Source organism: Sorex fumeus, unplaced genomic scaffold (assembly GCF_029834395.1).
Source record: "Sorex fumeus unplaced genomic scaffold, SorFum_2.1 ptg000025l, whole genome shotgun sequence".
In the NCBI taxonomy this organism is placed as follows: Eukaryota; Metazoa; Chordata; class Mammalia; order Eulipotyphla; family Soricidae; genus Sorex; species Sorex fumeus.
The window spans coordinates 2,126,204-2,143,954 of NW_026606082.1; the positions used below are offsets into that span (position 1 = coordinate 2,126,204).

The following is a 17,751-nucleotide window of genomic DNA, read 5'->3' on the forward strand; positions in this document are numbered from 1 at the left end:
ACTCACACAGACACACACTCACAGACACACAGACACAATCACACACTCACACACAGACACACACTCACAGACACAGAGACACAATCACACACTCACACACACTCTCACACAGACACACTCACACAGACACAATCACACACTGACACACTCACACAGACACAATCACACACAGACACACACACTCACAGACACACACACAGACAATCACACAGACACACACACACAGAACACAGCCTACCCGTGCCAGATGTCACCTGCGGGAGGGGTGAGGTGGACGCTGTCTGAGGGCTGAGTCAGTACCCTGGCCCCGCCCCTCGCTGCTAGGTGACAGGGACAGTTAGTCACCTCACTTCCTCTCTGCTCCGCTCAACCATCTAGAAGGTGGGACAATAAAGGCCACCTGGCCTCAAATCCTTTTCTTTTCAGGTCAAACACTGCGTTGGGAGTTGTGGGTGAGGATCACGGTGGAGCAAACACTTCATCCTGGGTTCATCCTGGGTGCTGTCCTGGGTACTGTCCTGGGTTCTGTCCTGGGCTTGTCCTGGGCTCAATCTTGGGTTCAGGGCCGGAGTGACAGCACAGCGGGGAGGGCGTTTGCCTTGCACACAGCCAACCCGGGTTCGATTCCCAGCATCCCGTATGGTTCCCCCCAAGCACCACCAGGAGTGATTCCAGAGTGCAGAGCCAGGAGGAACCTCTAAGCATTGCCACTGTGACCCAAAAAGCCAAAGAAAAAATAAATAAACTAACCAAAGAAAAAAAACCCAAAAACCCAATCTTAGGCTCAGTCTCGGCAGTATCATACTCCCCGGGCCCCACCCAGCGCCACCAAAACATCGAATATTTCCTCCACAATAAACTATTCTGAATGATCAACTCTGTGTGTATGTGTGTGTGTGTGTGTGTGTGTGTGTGTGTGTGTACGTGCATGCGTGCACATCAAGCACTTATCACAATGGTTAGAGCATAAGGGATGGTGTGGCAGACGGGCATTTGCCCTGCATGCGGCCAACCCGGGTTCGATCCCCAGCGTCCTGTTTTGTCACCTGAGCCCTCCAGGAGTGACACCTGACGACAGAGCAGGAGTGAGCCCCGAGCACTGCCAGCATACCCCCGAAACAGAACAAGCAGGTAGAACTTTCTGAAAATGTCCCAGCTAACATTGTCCAGTACAGTATAATAAGCCACACGTGGCCGATGAGTATTTGAACACGGCTGTCTCAGCTAGGAGAAATATGTTTCGCTTCATTTCTGATTAATGCAAGCGTGTGCCTGGACACCTAACAAGGGCCTTCTAAGTTGGACAGTACAGATTTGGAACACAGTCGGTGCCCAGTAAATGCTAAATGCAACTGTCACACTCACACACACACTCACAGACACACACTCTCACACACACACTCTCACACAGACACAATCACACAGACACACTCACAGACACACACACAGACACACACTCTCACACACATACACACACACAGAACACAGCCTACCCGTGTCAGGGCTTGTTATGGTAATGGCTGGAGTGAGCATCAGGTATCAGGAGGGTCGCATTTAATTCTTGACAACGCCCCGGAGTGACAGAACAGCAGGTAAGGCCTTTGCCTTGCACGCGGCTGACCCGGGTTCGATCCCCAGCATCCCATAGGGCCCCCCAAGCACCACCAGGAGTGATTCCTGAGTGTAGAGCCAGGAGGAACCCCTGTGCATCGCCGGGTGTGACCCCCCCCCAAAAAACCAGGAAAATAAATAAATAATAAACCTAAACTGTGTTCGCACCTGCACATGCTGGCATTCTGCAGACGGATTCTGAGTGGTATTTGGGTATTCGGGCTACAGACACTCAGAGAGGCAGAAGGGGGCCCAAGACTCTCTCGCCACCGAGCATGTGTAAGAGTTGGAATACTCTCAGGGTTTCGCAGGGCTCCGCGTCCAAACTCCCCGACCGGTACCTGGGACCACCTGGGGTCACAGCCAGCCCCAGAGTGGAAGCACACATGCCTTGGCCAGGGCGCTCAGCTCCAAACGGTGCCGCAGCCCTTCTGGAGAGGCCCGGCCCCATTTCCACCTGGCACCCCTGTCCTCCCTGCCCCGGGGCGCCCCCCTCCCTCCCTGATGCGGTGGAGGGGGAGAGTGTGGGATGCGGGCTCCGTGGAAACGTCAGGAAGCGGAAGGGCTGTGTTTCGTGACGTCAGGCTGGCGGGTGAGAGCGTGCCCCGCAGCTGCTGGGCAACAGCCAAGCTGCCCACGGAGCGCTGAGGAGCGCACAGACGAGACAGAGCCAGGCGGCACAGAGGGGCGGGGGAGCCCCGGGCGCTGCTGTCACCCTAAAAAACCCCCCTCCCACGGTAGATCTGGGCCTGAAGCTGGCACGCAACGCAGATTTTTCGGCCTCCTAAGCCGAGACAGCCTTGGTTTGGCTTCTTGGTTTCCCCTTCTGCTTCATGTTTCCACACTGACCGTCCCAGTGAGTTTTTCTAAGCAAGTTATTTTCCCGCTTCACAAGGAGGGGGTCGGTGGGAAGACCCTCCTCTGCTGCCCCCGCGCTGAGTGACCTGGGGGCGGTTTCTTAGCCTCTCTGTCCTTCAACTGCCTCATCAAGGACGAGGAGCTGTCATTTGGACCTAACCCGAGAGGAAAACGGCTTCATTGGGAGAGATCGAGTAAAGCCCCAGCTCGGTGTCTGATAAATTAATTCCACCCAACTCAGACGCCAGATCATGGAAATAGGGAAGAAGGGATCACGAACCCATTCAGCGGCCCAGGCATCACCCAGTCTCTTGGCCTTCCCCCAGGGTCTTCCTGCAAAGGATGTTTTGTTTTGATTTGTTTTTTTTCCTTTTTGGGTCACACCCGGCGATGCACAGGGGTTACTCCTGGCTCTGCACTCAGGAGTTACTCCTGGCGGTGCTCAGGGGACCCTATGGGATGCGGGGAATCGAACCCGGGTCTGCCGCGTGCAAGGCCAACGTCCTGCCCGCTGTGCTCTCTCTCCAGCTCCCTGCAAAGGATGCTTAACCACCACGGGCAGTGCCCATAACCCAGGCGGTGCCCATACCCTGAGGTCCTGCAGGGTTCTCCAAAGGGGAAGCGTAAAAATCTTCCCTCTCCTGCCGTCTTGTTAACCAGTGAAATAAATAACGCGGCTTAGGCGGCGTTGGGCCCCTCGGTTCAGCGGCCACCGGACTGGCCAGCAGTTTGGGAGGGCTGACCTCCTAAGGGCCGGAGGGTTTATCTCCCAGGCACCGATGGACAGCCAGCCTCAGAGGGAAGACCAGGGGTCCACTGCTAGGAACCAGGGGCAGGACAATCCGGAGAACGGCGGATCGGGCAGGGAGCAGGAAGCTGGTACCCGGAAAACGGGCGCTGACGTGGGAACCCACTAACGCTCTCCTTCTGCTCTTTCTTGGTGGAGACGGGCCTTGAGAGCAGCCCATTAGACAGAGGCTCTCCCGACAGACTGAGGCCTGTGGATGTGTGAAAGGGGAGCGCGGGGATTGGTTAGGCGTTCCTTCTGATGACCCTGGATGGAAGCGATGATTTCTGAGTGCGTGGGACCACCGGGTTCTCAGTGCTCGGGCTTCTTCTCTTACTTCTGACTCATTTCCTTAACCCTCTGAGGCATCTCCCCGGTCTCAACGGTCCATGTAGGCGTCTGTGGTGACATCGGGGCGCGGGACTCCCGCAGGAAAGGCCCTGAGGAGCAGGTCTCTGGGCTCTCAGCCCCTGCTCAGACACCAGGGTGTGCTCGGCAAGGCCAGCAGGACACACAGTGGACGACGCCCTCATCATCATTGTCGCCTTCTTCAACTACACACAGGGGCTGAGGGCACAGAGGTCGGGGCAGCTGCTGGAAAGGCAAGGCTCCCACCTGCACCCAGGGCAGGCCGATGCCCGTTGAGTAAGGAAAAGGGTTTCAGGCACGCCCCCCCCCACACCCCCAGCTGCACCCATGCCCCCAAGCCACAGAAATGCCATCTCTGTGCGTTGATTTTTTTTCTTTTGCTTTTCAGGTCACACCCGGCGATGCTCGGGGCTTACTCCCGGCTCTGCACTCAGGAATTACTCCTGGCGGTGCTCGGGAGGACCATAAGGGATGCCGGGGATCGAACCTGGGTCGGCCGCATGCCAGGCAAACGCGCTCCCCGCTGTGCTACCGCTCTAGGCCCAGTTCCTGGGTATCTGAACCTGGTGGAGGTGGTACAGCTTTCGTTCTCCCGCAGGACACTCTGGGCTTGGTGACCGAGCCGGCCCCACAGCAGGTCCCAGGAACGCCGCTTGGCACAATCAACAACAGACATCTTCTCCCCGCGGAAAGGCTTTTGCCGAGCCCGGGCTTTCCTTGAGAGAATTTCAGCCTCTTATCAGCTGCGAAACTCTAATATGTCTTAAGCACCAGATTGGCAAATTCAGAAAGAGGCTCGGGCCAAATCAGATGACCCCGGGCTCTCTGGATCCTGGCGCGCCCCAGCCTCAGCCGCTCGGAAAGCGGGGGACTCCGACGGAGACCGGACCGTGGGGGCCACGGGTGGGCAGGGGCACCCCAGGCGCAGGTGGGTCCTCCCCTGCCATCCTGGGAAGAGCGGCTGGCCACCGTGGGCCCACCACGCAGCCCAGACGAGACTTTCTGTCCACCTAAACTGCGGCGGGAGTTTGCCAGAGAATTGCTCAGGGGCCCTAAGGGTCCCCCCCCCAGGCCACCCCATTACTTTTGAGGCTCCAGCAGCTATGTATCAGGCACGCGGGGGGGCGGGGGGAGAAGCATGAAAGGGCTCCGTAGCAGCTACGGCTGTTAGCTACGAGAACTTCCTCCTCCCCACATCCGAAGACAATCCCTATCCAACACACACACACACACACACACACACACACTGATCTGAGTCGATACTACAAACCTTAGGGAACCCCAAAATATCCAACCCAGAGCCACGCCATTCATTCTTTTATCCAGAGGCTTGGGAACCTCCCCTGGGTCCTGGGCGCTGTCGGGGGGCTGTGACCCCAGGGCTTCTGAGGTCCACGGGGTCCTGAGCGGCGGGCCCCAGCCCCCTCCCCCCTCCCTCCCGCTGCTCACTGTGCCCGGGTGGGGGGCGGCAGCACCAGCCTGGCTGTTCGCTCCCTCCTTCCCCCCAGCCTCACTGGCTTCGCAGATCTGTCACTTCCCATCTGTATTGTTTCTCTGTCTGTCACTGGCCCCCCTCCCGCCGCCCCCAGCCCCCGTTCCACTGCCTGAGTCACCCAGCACGTGAGCAGGGGTTGGCTCTGCTCACTTCTCAGTTGTCTGCGGTGAAGAACTGAGCCTGTGACTGGCAGCGGCAGCTTAATTGGTCTACACCCGACTCCAGCAGTTTCAGAAGTTTCCCCTGGGTGAGAGTGTGAGACAGACAGAGAGAGAGAGAGAGAGAGAGAGAGAGAGAGAGAGAGAGAGAGAGAGAGAGAGAGAGGACAGAGAGAGAGAGAAAGGGAGAGGTGGATCTTTTCTTAGGGAACTGAGTCAACTCTGGGGTCTCATCCAGAGTTGGGGTCCGCTAGCAGGGGAAGCAGGTGAGCACTCAGACGAGGGACCTTTAGGCCCCACTTCCTGGCCTCCCACCAGGCCCCGACGTCTAGGCCATGCCGGGGGCCACTGAGGAAGCCACAACCCAGGACCGCAGAGCAGCCTGTATGGAACCTCAAAGGGCGGCTCTGGAGAGCCCCTGGGGGTCGGGGGGGCGCCCCGACATGCCTCTCTCCCACCCACCCCTGCGCCCTGTCCTTTCCGGACACACTCATGTTCTCGTGTTCTTTGCATGGCGACCGGCTCTGGCCTGAGTCCCTCCCCGGGGAGCAGAGGGTCCGGTGGTGATAGTGGGGGGCAGAGGTGGTCTCCCGGGACAGGGTCCTCAACCAGAGGGAGCAACTGTCTCCAGAGACCGGCACGGAGCTGGCGGGTGGGGACGGAGGAGGGACAGGAAGGAGAGAGGCAAGTCTCCTGAGAACAGGCGGTGGGGCTCCACCCTGCTAGGACCTGGCGCCTCTCGGGGTTCAGGACCAAGACGCCCCCCCAAGCTCCCTCCTGCTGGCAGGGCACCACGAGGAGGAAGTCTCCCTGCTTCACCTCCCCCTGGCTCGCACCTGAGCCCCGGCCAGGCGTCCTGGGGACTTGGCCAGGGTGCAGCCCTGGGCCGCGGTCACTCCCAGAGTGACAAAGTGGAATCTGGGGGCTGGAGAGACAGCACGGCGGGGACGGAACTTGCCCTGCACGCGGCCAACCTGGGTCTGATCCCTGGCACCTCACAGGGTCGCCCTGAGCACTGCCAGGAATGACTCCTGAGTGCAGAGCCAGGAGTCAGCCCTCAGCATCACCAGGTGTGGTTCCAATACCCAAAACAGCAACACGGAGTGGAGCGTGGTCCCGTGTGACCGTCCCGAGAGCGGATTCCTGTCCCAGGGCCTCCACCTCCTCAGAACCAGATTCTGCTCCCTCTGACAGTTGCCCGAGGGAGGAAGGGAGCAGGGCAAGGTTCTTGCCTCTCCAGGGGTGCCCCTCTGGACAGGACTAGCTTCTTTGGGGGGGGGGGGGGCGCAGGGAGGAAGCTGAGCCCCGTACCCTGGAAGAACAGAATCTGCCGAACGCTGGAATTGCCACGCAGACGAAAACAGGACTGCACGGCCGCCAAAGTTGGGATCTTGCCTCGGCAGCCTGGGTGTTACCTGGCAACCCTGGTTGGGGCACCGGCGAAATGATCCCCCCGCCCCCAATTCAAGGAAACCCCCGGTGGGAGTCTGGAAGCTGCTCTGGACCACATCACCCCGGTGTAACAAACCGGAGGGTTTCTCCCACCAGCCCCCAGTGGGGCTTCAAGTCCGTGGCTAGGGGAGCTGCCCCGCGGGTCGAGCTGGGAGTGGACCACGGTCCTCTCTGAAAGTCCTTCCAGCCCCTGTGCTGCCTGTGCCCATGTGGCCGGGCATCTGTGGTACCCGAGCGCATGTTGCCCGCACCTGCCCTCGAGAGATGTGCACCGGGGCTCTCTCGTCCTTGGAGAAACCCACGAGCTCTCTCGGGCTTGTCATCTCTGTCTCTCCCTGTCTCTCTCTCCCCCTCCCTCCTTCCCTCCCTCCCTCCCTCCACTCCTTCCCCTTCCTAAAAAGCCTTGCTATTGGAGGGAGAGCACCTGGGCTTGGGGGCCCAGGTGGCAGCTTGGGCTCTGGCAGCTTGGCACAGCCCAAGGTGGCGCCTCAGGGCTGCCCCTCTCCGGGGCCCCTCCTCCCTCCGTGACAGGCTCCCGCCTTCTCCTCGCCAATTAAGAGCCGCCCAGGCCCGGCCAGAGGCAGGAAAACAAGGCAGTTAGTCACTCGGCTTCCTTGATCCACCCCAATCACGTGCCCCGCTGCTCCCCGGATGACTGTCGTCATGGCAACACAAAGCCAGTCCCTGCGAGTTCTGGGAACCCAAACAAATTCAGGGGTGGGGGCAGCGCAGGGAGGGAGGGGAGGGGAGGGGCAGGGAAAGGAGGAGGGGATGGAGAGATCAGGGAGAAGTCAGAACGGAGGGGAAGAGCTCAGAAGAGCCCGGTGGGACTGTCCCTCTCCCGGACACTGCCCTGTCCTCCCTCTAGCCACGGGGCCTTTGAACAACTAATTCCCGCTGCCAGGATGGTGTCTGCCCTGTATCTCCTGCCGCCAGCCTATTCTTTGACCTCCAAGGTCTTAACTGCCACTTCCCCCGGGAAGCCCTCCTGGGCCACCTGCACGGGGCCACTTCTCCCTCATGCTTTCTCGTGTCACCCAGTGCCTCTCCTTCAGCCCTCCACAGAGCGGCCTTCCACAACCTTCCAATCACACCCGGAAGGCCGGCTCAGGTCTCCAGCCCAGTGGAATGCCAGCCCAGGGGGGCAGGGCCTAGCTCGTCCACCGCTGTCTCCACAGAGGCCAGCCCAGTGTCCCGACACCCTCCCACGGACGGACACCCATCACCAGGACACTCACAGGACTTGAACCCCGGTCTGGCTGAGCACAAAGTGTCACCTACTCCCCCCCCCGCCACCATCCTCGTTTATTTACATAGACTTTTTGCCACACTCAGCGGGGTGCAGGGCTGACTCCTGGCTCTGTGCTCAGGGGTCACTCCTGGTGGTGCTCGGGGCCCCCAATGTGGTGCTGGGGATGGAGCCCAGGTTGTCTCCGTGCCGACAGCCCCTGACCTGCTGTCCTATCTCTCTGCACGCCCCCCGACTCCCCCCAAAACAGGAGTCACCACTGGCCATGCTCAGAGCCCCGGCCACTCGCCACAGAGCCGGGCCTGGCTTCCAGCGCTGCTCGGGGACCACGCCTGGCACCCGGCTCCACTGGTGTCAGACCCAGCCGTGACCCACGGCCACCAACAGCTTCCCCAGCAATGCTTGGCAGCCCTGGGGGTCCGGCTCCTCTTCCCCACCCTGGCCAGGGCATGCTTTGGGAGGAAGGGTTCGAGGCGACTCAGGGAGGCCCTGCACAGGGCGGGCGTGTGCAGAGAGAGGGGAGATGGGATCCGGCCCCTCCCTGCCCCCCAGGTCCCTAGGCAGGAGCTCTGCCGCCACCCTACCAGGGGCCGCGGGCTGCCCCAAAGGCAGGAGGAAAGGAGAGGGAGACATGCAGAGGGACACTGGCCTGTCCCCTTGGGGGACACACACAGGAGACTTAACCCCATGCCCCTTGGCCGGCTCTGTCCTTGGAATGCCATAGACTCCAGGGCCCCGGGTCCTCATCTGCAGATGGTGACCGTCGCGGCCACACGACGCTGTGCCCATGACGCAGGGAGGGCTCCGAAGCACTGGAAGGCTGGGGGAGGAAGTCCCCGCCTCTACTCCTCAGAGCCTCAGTTTCTCTGTCTGTGACACGGGCACGGTCTTGCCCGCTGCATCGAGTCCCTGGGCACACCGGGGGAGGGGGCGGGGGGGCACCATGGTCACTCCGGCTGCCACACTGGTCAGTCGTGGGCAAGGTAGGATTTGGGGGTGGGGGGCACTCGCCAGAGGCCCTTCATCCTGCCGCTGGCTGACCGTGGAGAGTGAGAGGGGTGACCCTGGGCACGCCACACGGCAAGCAGGACGCCGAGACCTCCCGGTCAGCGAGGGACAGCGGGAAAGAGGGCCGCAAGCCCCAAACTCGGCGGCACCCAGCCGGGACGCGCCCAGCCAGGTCCCAGATGGAGCAAGGTTGCTGTCCAGCCGGGGAAAGGGGTGGGGGGAGGCCTCTGTCCAAGGTACTGAGGAAGCTGGACCCCAGCCAGAGCCGGCCCAGAGGAGCCAGCACCGCCCCCTAGAGGCCGCGCTGATCACCGGCAACACACAGCCTGGGTCAGTGCAGTGTTTAACCTGAAGACGAGGGTGGTCTCGAGGGGTGGGCTGCTCCAGGCACTTTCCCCGAAAGCGTGTTGTGTCCAGTCAACATTCTGAGTGTCTGTGTGTGGGTCCGGAGGAGGGGCGGGGGGGGACACCCAGCTCACTCCTGGTGGTGCTCGGGGGACCACGTGCCGTGCTGGGCACTGGACCGAGGTCGTCCACCCAGGCAGGATCCCTGACCCCGGCCAGCGCTCTCTCCCCAGCCCCTGGGCAGCTGCCTCCGGGCCCCCGCAGGGCTCCCTCTGAAGGCTCAGCTCAGACCTTCTGGGTCTTTCTGTAGGATCGGTATCCGACATGCCCCCCTTGGAAAGGTGAGCCGAGAAACCAGCCCTGTGCATGACGCTGTATCCACGTCACAGACAGACACACATCCACCCGCCACGCTGGACAGATGGCACCCCCCGGGGCGGGGGGAGGCTTTCTGGCCCCCGGAAGCACTGACCCCAGAGCCCTCCGGGGTCGGGGCCTCACAGCATGACACCCAGCCCCAAAGTCTTGGGCTGACACAGGCTGACGGGCTTCGGGGGAGATGCAGGGTGACAGGAGGCAGGCAGGACACCCACACACGCGCACGCGCACACGCACACGCACGCACCCCCTGCAGTCCCAGCTTCATTCACACAGAGATCCATGCGTCACATGTCACAATCACACTGACTCGGGCATCATCTGTCACACACAGATCCCAGCCCGGGGCAGCCCACAGCACACACGCCCTCACTCTCACGCACGCACACACGGTCACAGCCCCACAGGGGCACACGCAGCCTCCCGCATCCCGGTCCCTCACTCAGGGAGTCACACACGGTCATTCGAGGCAGACACACACAAACACATACACACGCACACACACTGAGCTGAGCTGGCATGCACGCGCGCGTACACACATATGGGGGGACAGGGGGGCCTCCAACGTCATCAGAACCTGCCCCTCTGCGTGGGAACCACCAGCTCTCCCCCCTAGAGGCTGGATGGGCTGCTGGGCAGGGGGGACAGGGCACACGGGGGCAGCAGGACCGGCCAGGCCTCTTCTTCCTCCTCCCCCTCCTCCTCCTCCTCCTCCTCCTCCTCCTCCTCCTCCCAGCTCTCCCCCCTAGAGGCTGGATGGGCTGCTGGACAGCTGTGGGAACAGGGCACACCGGGGCAGCTGGACCTGCCAGGCCTCTTCCTCCTCCTCCTCCTCCTCCTCCTCCTCACCCCCTCCTCCCCCCAGCTCTCCCCACTAGAGGCTGGATGGGCTGCTGGACGGCTGGGGGGACAGGGCACACGGGGGCAGCTGGACCTGCCAGGCCTCTTCCTCCTCTTCTTCCTCCTCCTCTCCACCCTCCTCCTCCTCCTCCTCCTCCTCCGCTGCGGACCCACCCCCGGCCCCAGGGAAGGGGCTTTGCGGAGTGAGGGGCCCTGGTTCCTGGGTGGTTTCAGGACTGAGAACTCCGGGGGTGGGGGGCGGGAGGCCAGCCTGGAGGAGGGTCTCCTCTGCCCAGCGTGACCCCTGCCCTTCTCCCCAGCTCTGATCCGTCCACGCGACCCCTCCCCAGTGCCCCCCACCGGGCCGGACCCTGGGGCAGCGGAGCCCCTCCCATCTGCTCCGCCACCCCGGGGGTCGCCCCCAGCAGGAGCGCCGCCCGCAGCCGCGCGCCCCGCGGGCCCGGCCGGGGGTCCCCGCGCCCCGGGGCGCCCCTGGGGGCTGCGGGTCGCGCCCCCCACCCCCGCCCACCCGCCCCCCGCCGCGCGGGCACCCACCTCCTTCTTGACGGTGCGCAGCAGGCGCTGCCGGGTCTCGGCGTCTGCGGGACAAGACGGGCGGGTGAGCGCGGGCCGGGCCGCGCCCCGCGCCCCCCGGCCCCGCGCCCCCCGCGCCCCCATACCCGCGGGCCCCGAAGCCATGGTGCGCGCTGCGTGGCGGGTGCGGGCGGCGGGCGGGGCGGGCGCGTGACGTCACGGCCGCCGCTCGGGGCGCCGCCCTGCAGTGCCCCGGGCGGCCGGCAGGGGGCGCCGCTCCCGCACCCCGCGCCAGGGCCCGCGCCGAGCCCGCACCCAGGGGTCTCCGTGCCCGGTTCCCCCGGAGCAGCGGGAGCGAGTGGCCCGGGGCCCAGGCCCCGCTGGGTTGGGCTTTGAGATGGGCCCGATTTGGAGGGCACGGCGGGTTAGGGCGTTGGCTTTGCTCACGGCGGGCTCGGGATTCGATCCCCTGCCCTCACCCCCTGGAGGGGCCCCCAGCCCCAGCACGTGGCACTGTAGCGCTGTCCTCCCGTTGTTCATCGATGTGCTCATGGGGCACCAGGAACGCCGCACCTCAAGTTGTGAGACTTGTTGTTACTGGGTTTGGCACCGCCGATGCGCCCCGGGGAGCTTGCCAGGCTCTGCCGTGCGGGCGGGATACTCTCGGTAGCTTGCGGACAGGGGCAGAGGAATCGAACCCTGGCAGATGCCCTACCCGCCGTGCTATCGCTCCAGCATCTGGGGTAATTCCTGAGCGCAGGGTCAGAGAAACTCCTGAGCTCGCTGTGGCCCCAACCCCCTAAAATATTGGATACACTCTGCTTACCCTCCAGGAGTGCAGGTAGGTCAGGGCAGTGGGACACAGAGCTCTTCTAGACGCCAGGGGAAGGAGGCCAGGGCCCAGAAACATCCGCTGTCCTCACTGTCATCTTCATCATCACCACCACCGTCCTGTGACACGTAGAACTCCTACGAAGTCTTCTCAAGACACTCGTCCGGGATCCTCCATCCAGGAGAGACCAGGACTTAAGTGGATCTTCCCCTGCAGATCATTGGATGAGGGGCGTGTTCTCCTAGGACCCTACCCACAAATGGATCTCCAAGGCTGGGCCAGCCATGGGGACCAAGGCTTGTTCTGCAAAAGGCCCCCCAACTCCCACCTCTCTCTCCCTGACACCCAGAATTGCTATTCAGCCGGTGCCCGTTGGACACCCGTCATGAGCCCCAGAGCTGAGATACAAAGGGGGCAAGACAGGGAGGGCTGCTCTGGGGGCATTTCCTAGGGACACCGCACCGGGGCCCCTTGGAGCAGGGTGGGTTGAGTTTCCCTTCCCACCCCGAGCAGAACCCCGGCAGCTGAAGACCTCCGGTTCCAGCCACAGCCATGCTGAAGACCACCCTCCACACACTCGGACGAGCCTTACGCATGAAGGAACCGGCAGAGGAACCCAGGTGTGCGGGACCCGGGGTGTAGATCTCCAAGCCGGCTCAGATTGGGACTGGGGCCTCCTCCACCCTGATCCCCATCTTCCAGTATGTAGGCATTACACCCACCAACTGCCCCCGACGCCGTGTAATCCCATCAACGGCCAAGACCCAGAGACTTACTCTGGAGAACCTGGCAGGCTACCAAAAGTATCCTGCCCACACGGCAGAGTCTGGCAAACCCCCCGTGGCATACCCAATATGCCAAAACCCAGTAACAATGATGGATCTCATTCTCCTGACCCTGAAAGAGCCTCGAATGTGGCACTTATTAAAAAATCTCAGGGCTAGGACAAAGGAGACGTTACTGGTGCCTGCTCAAGGAAATCGATGAACAACAGGATGACGGTGATACCACAAAAGAACAGGTGGCTGATACAGTTTGCTGAACATTTTTGCAGACAAAGTCAAAGCAGGAGAGAGAGAGAGAGAGAGGACGAGGGGTCCCAGGGAGATGAGGTGTGCATTTTGAGGTGTGGTGTTGGAGCGAGGTTCCACTGAGAGTTTGGACAGAAGAGAACAGTGGGCTCTGGGGGTTTCTGGAAAGAAAGAATGCTGTAAGACAAGGGAACCAGGCGTGCAAAGGTCCTGAGGTGGGCGTGTGCCAATGAGTATGAGAAATGGCCAGGAAACTGAAGCGGCCGGAGTGGAGGAGTGAAGAACATGTGAGGGTCCTGTTCCTCGAGGACCCGAAGACTGTGGTGAGGATTTGAATCCTGCTCCCTGGGAGGACTTTCTCCAGTGCCCGGTCCTCCCTTCAAGAGGACTGGGGGGCCGCTCGGAGTGTGCGGTGGTGTCACTTGAGTGTGCATCGAAGCCCCCTTGCCATTTGTCAGCTTGGGGTCCTTGGTCATAAGCCACCAATGCACGCGCTTTGTTCTCCTTAGGCAAAAGACAACGGACTAAAGGGGGAAATGGGGAGAATTTGTTCCCACAGAGCACAGAAGCCCGGAGAAGTGGGAAGTGACATGTCCTTAAGGCAGCTGGAACCGTTTGAGCAGTGGCTTGTGAGGACCACGTGGCCGGTATGCCAGCAGCCAGGAGAAAGGAGCCCTGGTGCCTGAGGTGCCCGAGAGGGAACGGCTGGCTTACCCCCACTGGGAACGGGAAAACCCTCCTTCATAATCCCAATACCTCACAGTAAGACTGTACTTAGTTCCACCCTGGATTCCAGAAAGTTCATAGCGCGTGAGCCGTGCACCTGCTGTGTGCCTGGCCCTGCACCAAGACCTTCGCCCATTGCATGCATGTCGTCACCCCTTTTATCCAGCACTCATGGGGTTTTTTTTTGTTTTTTTCTTTTTGGGTCACAGCCAGCGATGCTCAGGGGTTATTCTTGACTCTGCACTCAGGAATTATTTCTGGCGGTGCTTGGGGGACCATATGGGATGCCGGGGATTGAACCCAGGTCGGCCGCGTGCAAGGCAAACGCCCTACCTGCTGTGCTATCACTCTGGCCCCAACCAGCACTCATAGGTTTTTGACATCAGAGAGAAGTCTCCAGAAATCTTTCCCCAAGTTCACACGACAAGTGAGTGGAGACCCGAATTCTGACTTCCGGGCCCAAGCGATCCATCCTGTGGCGCTCACCCATTAAATGCGCCCCCGAGTGGACAAGGGCACCCTGGAAAGGCCTGTTGGAGCCTCTCTGCCTGCAGAAACATTTCCCCAAACTCACAAGTTGCCTTTTCCTGCCAAGCTCTAAGCGCGGGTCCTCCCTTGAAACCCCAGAACATTCCCTCCAGTGGAAAGAGGATGCTTGGCTTCATGGCAGCTGGGAGGCGGGCATGGGTAGGACCGGGGCTCCCTCCTGGTTCCCAAAGGAACAGGGATTTTGGAAAGGGAGCTTGGTCTCCCTTGGCTGCAGTTGGACCACTTACCACGAGGGGGCGCCACCCCCACCATCAGTGTGGGAAGAAAAGGACTCGCTCAGACAGAAGGTGGAAAATTTGCGACCTTTCCCGGGAGGTGGGGGTGGAGGGGCAGGGGGCTGCGGAGGGGTGAGGGAGAATTCCCTTGTTTGGCCCAGGCTACATCCCAGACCCGTTGCATGGCTGCAGTTAGTAGCATTAAGAAAAGCCTCCTCCTTGGGATGGAAACGTCCCGAGTATGATGCTGGGGAGGTGGAATGGTGGTAGGGTTGGTGTTTGAATATTAAATATAATCAATTATTGTGAACTGTCTTATAAAATACAAAAAATTTTAATTATAGCACTGTAGCACTGTCCTCCCATTGTTCATCGATTTGCTCAAGCAGGCACCAGGAACGTCTCCATCGTGAGACTTGTTGTTACTGTGTCTGGCATATCGAATACATCACGGGGAGCTTGCCAGGCTTTGCTGTGCGGGTGAGATACTCTCGGTAGCTTGCCAGGGTCTCTGAGAGGGGCGGAGGAATCGAACCCGGGTCGGTCGTTTGCAAGGCAAAAGCCCTACCAGCTATGCTATCACTCCAATTTTTTATTTTATTTTGTTTACATTAAATTATTTTTTATTATAGAAGCAATCCAATTTTCTTTCTTCTTCTACTAATTCTACATATCGCCTACATTTCTTCTAATATGGCATTTTGGTTTTGTAATTGTCTTTCTTCTCACAGTGACAAAACCCGTACAGGGGTTACAGGTTCAGAGAACGTGCCTTTCTAACAGAAACTGTCCCCTGTGAGTAACCTAGGAAGCCTGTCTTTTCTTTATTTTTCCATAATTTTATTTATTTATTTATTTTCTTCTTATATTTATTTATTGAATCATTGTGGGAAAAGTTACTAAGCTTTCAGGTTTAAGTCTCGGTCATACAATGATCAAACACCTCTCCCTTCACCAGTATTAATTTTTCACCACCAAGAACCCCAAAATACCTCCCCTCCCACCCCTCCCAATGCCTGTGAGGCAGATGATTTCTACTTAACTCTTCTCTACATTGATTACATTCATTATTTCGACAAAAGATGCACAATATTGTTTAGAATCCCCCCACCAACAATCAGAATTGCTGAAAAGGAATTGTGAACTATTTTGTTTTCTCATAGCTGGTTATGAGAATCATATAATGTCACGTGGCCACAATTTTGGATTTCTGCAAAGAGCCAGATAATTACGAGATTGGTTTCTGTGTGTCTGGTGTTATGGCCGTGCCGGAGAGCTGCTTGTGGGGGGTAACTCGTGACCTCGGTAGGGCGTGAAGGATGAGCCGGTACCACCCCCCTTCCCATGAGACTTAAGTTGCCCCATCACCATCAGCTCATACCTGGCTTCCCTATAAGCTCTGAGGCAGTGGCCACCTTGCTGCCGGGGGGAAAAAAGTGGAAGGGGGCAACACCCTTTCCCTCCTGGGGAGGCATGGCACCATAGTTAAATGCATGGTCCATTCACTTTTCTGCCACAGGCTGCCGGTCTCTGGATTAAGTGCTTTTGTTCTGGAGCCATGGCTATGCCAGAGAGCCACTTGTAGGGGGCAATTCGTGACCTCGGTAGGGCGTGAAGGACGAGCTGGTACGCCCCCCCCCCCCTTCCCATGAGACTGCAGTTGACCCTTCACTGCCAGCTCATACCTGGCTTTCCAATAAGCTCTGAGGCGGCGGCCACCTTGTGTGCAGTCCAGATGCATTTCTGCCAAAAGCCGCTGGGTTTCGAGATTTGTTTCTGAGTCTCTGAGATCATGGCCATTAATCAGCTTGATCAGGACCCAGAGAGGCCGTTTGTAGGCGGCGACTCGGGGTCTCATTGGGATGGGGAGGAAAGGGCCAGTTCCACCCCCATCTGGTGAGGCCCCGTGTGTCTCGTCACTGCAAACTCAAACCTGACTGTCCAGTGGCCTCTGGAGGATGGCGGTCACTGGGTCACCAGGGGGAACAGGCCAAGGCACGAAACCTATTCCCACCTGGAGTGACCTAGCACCAGTAACCTACTGCAGGGACCGGACGCATTTCTGCCAAAAGCTTTTGGGTTCTGAGATTTTTTTCTGAGTCTCTGGGACCATGGCTGTTAAGCAGTCCGGTCAGGTACCAAAGAGGCCATGCCTCCAATTATATAGCTGAGCCGGAGGTGGTTTGTGGGTGTGTCTCCCACATACCTAACTTTTGACTGTTTACTTTCTTGGTAAACTTTGCCCCAAGTTTTGGGGGTCTGACCAAAGGCACAGCAGCAATTTTGGGGTATCTGAAAGTCTGACGGTGCCACCAGGCTGCTGATGCACTCGCCTCACAGGTACTGATTGACCTGCTGGCGGCACCATACCCCCATCACTCCAATTTTTTTAATTAAGAAAAAAAAATCATCAATACACTAGCTTGGCTCTTCACAAGCTAACTGTCTGAATGCAAGTTTCCATCCCAGTGGAAAACCAGCAGGACTGTACTACTGTACAAGAAGGGAGACATCCACAACATTGGCAACTATTGCCCACTCTGCCTGTTGTCTGTCGTCTACAAGCTGTTCACTCGAGTCATCCTGAATAGGATTGGCAGAACACCAGATGAAGGACAACCATGGGAGCAAGCCAGGTTCCGCAAAAGATTTAGCACCATCGACCATATCCACACGATAACCAAGCTCATTGAGGTTTCTCAGGAGTTCAAGATGCCACTTTGTATAATGTTCATTGATTTAAAGGCCTTTGATTCCGTTGAGATGGAAGTGGTCATCGAAGCCCTAGCCAAACAGGGAGTTCAACTCAATACATCAGGATCTTCCGTGAGCTTTATTATGGATTCACTACCAGGATCTCACATTCTACAAGGAAGTGATCATCCATGTCGAGAGAGGGGTTCAGCAGGGTGATACCATTTCACCAAAACTCTTCAGTGCCACCCTCGAGAACATCATGCGATGACTGAAATGGAAAGGAATGTGAGTGAAGATAGACGGACAGCAACTACACCACCTCCACTTTGCTGATGACATCATTCTAATAACACCAAACATTAGCCAAGCGACACAAATGCTGACCGACTTTGACCGTGAGTGTGGAAAGGTCGAACTACAAGCTGAATCTCACGAAGACAATGTTTATGAGAAACAGCCTCGTTCCTGACGTTCCATTCACTCTCAACGGAATGACCATCTCTGAATGCAACAGTTATGTGTACCTTGGTCGAGAAGTCAACATGACGAATGACCTGACACCTGAGTTGCTCAGGAAGAAGTGAGCGGCTTGGAACACCTTCAAGAACATCGAAGAA

General features: G+C 59.0%; 1 protein-coding gene across 2 annotated transcripts in view; it reads right to left on the reverse strand.

The window, feature by feature from the left end:
- The window catches only part of SGSM1 (small G protein signaling modulator 1), a 56,351-nt gene extending 45,038 nt beyond the window's left edge, over positions 1-11,313 (reverse strand). For both annotated transcript variants that reach the window (XM_056114471.1, XM_056114470.1), the window contains exons 1-2: positions 11,231-11,313; positions 11,106-11,149 (exon numbers count right to left, since the gene is read on the reverse strand). In XM_056114471.1, coding sequence (XP_055970446.1) covers positions 11,106-11,149; positions 11,231-11,249 — 63 coding nt within the window. In that variant the 5' untranslated portion in view covers positions 11,250-11,313. The remainder of the gene's footprint in view (positions 1-11,105; positions 11,150-11,230) is intronic.
- Positions 11,314-17,751: the final 6,438 nt, after the last annotated feature.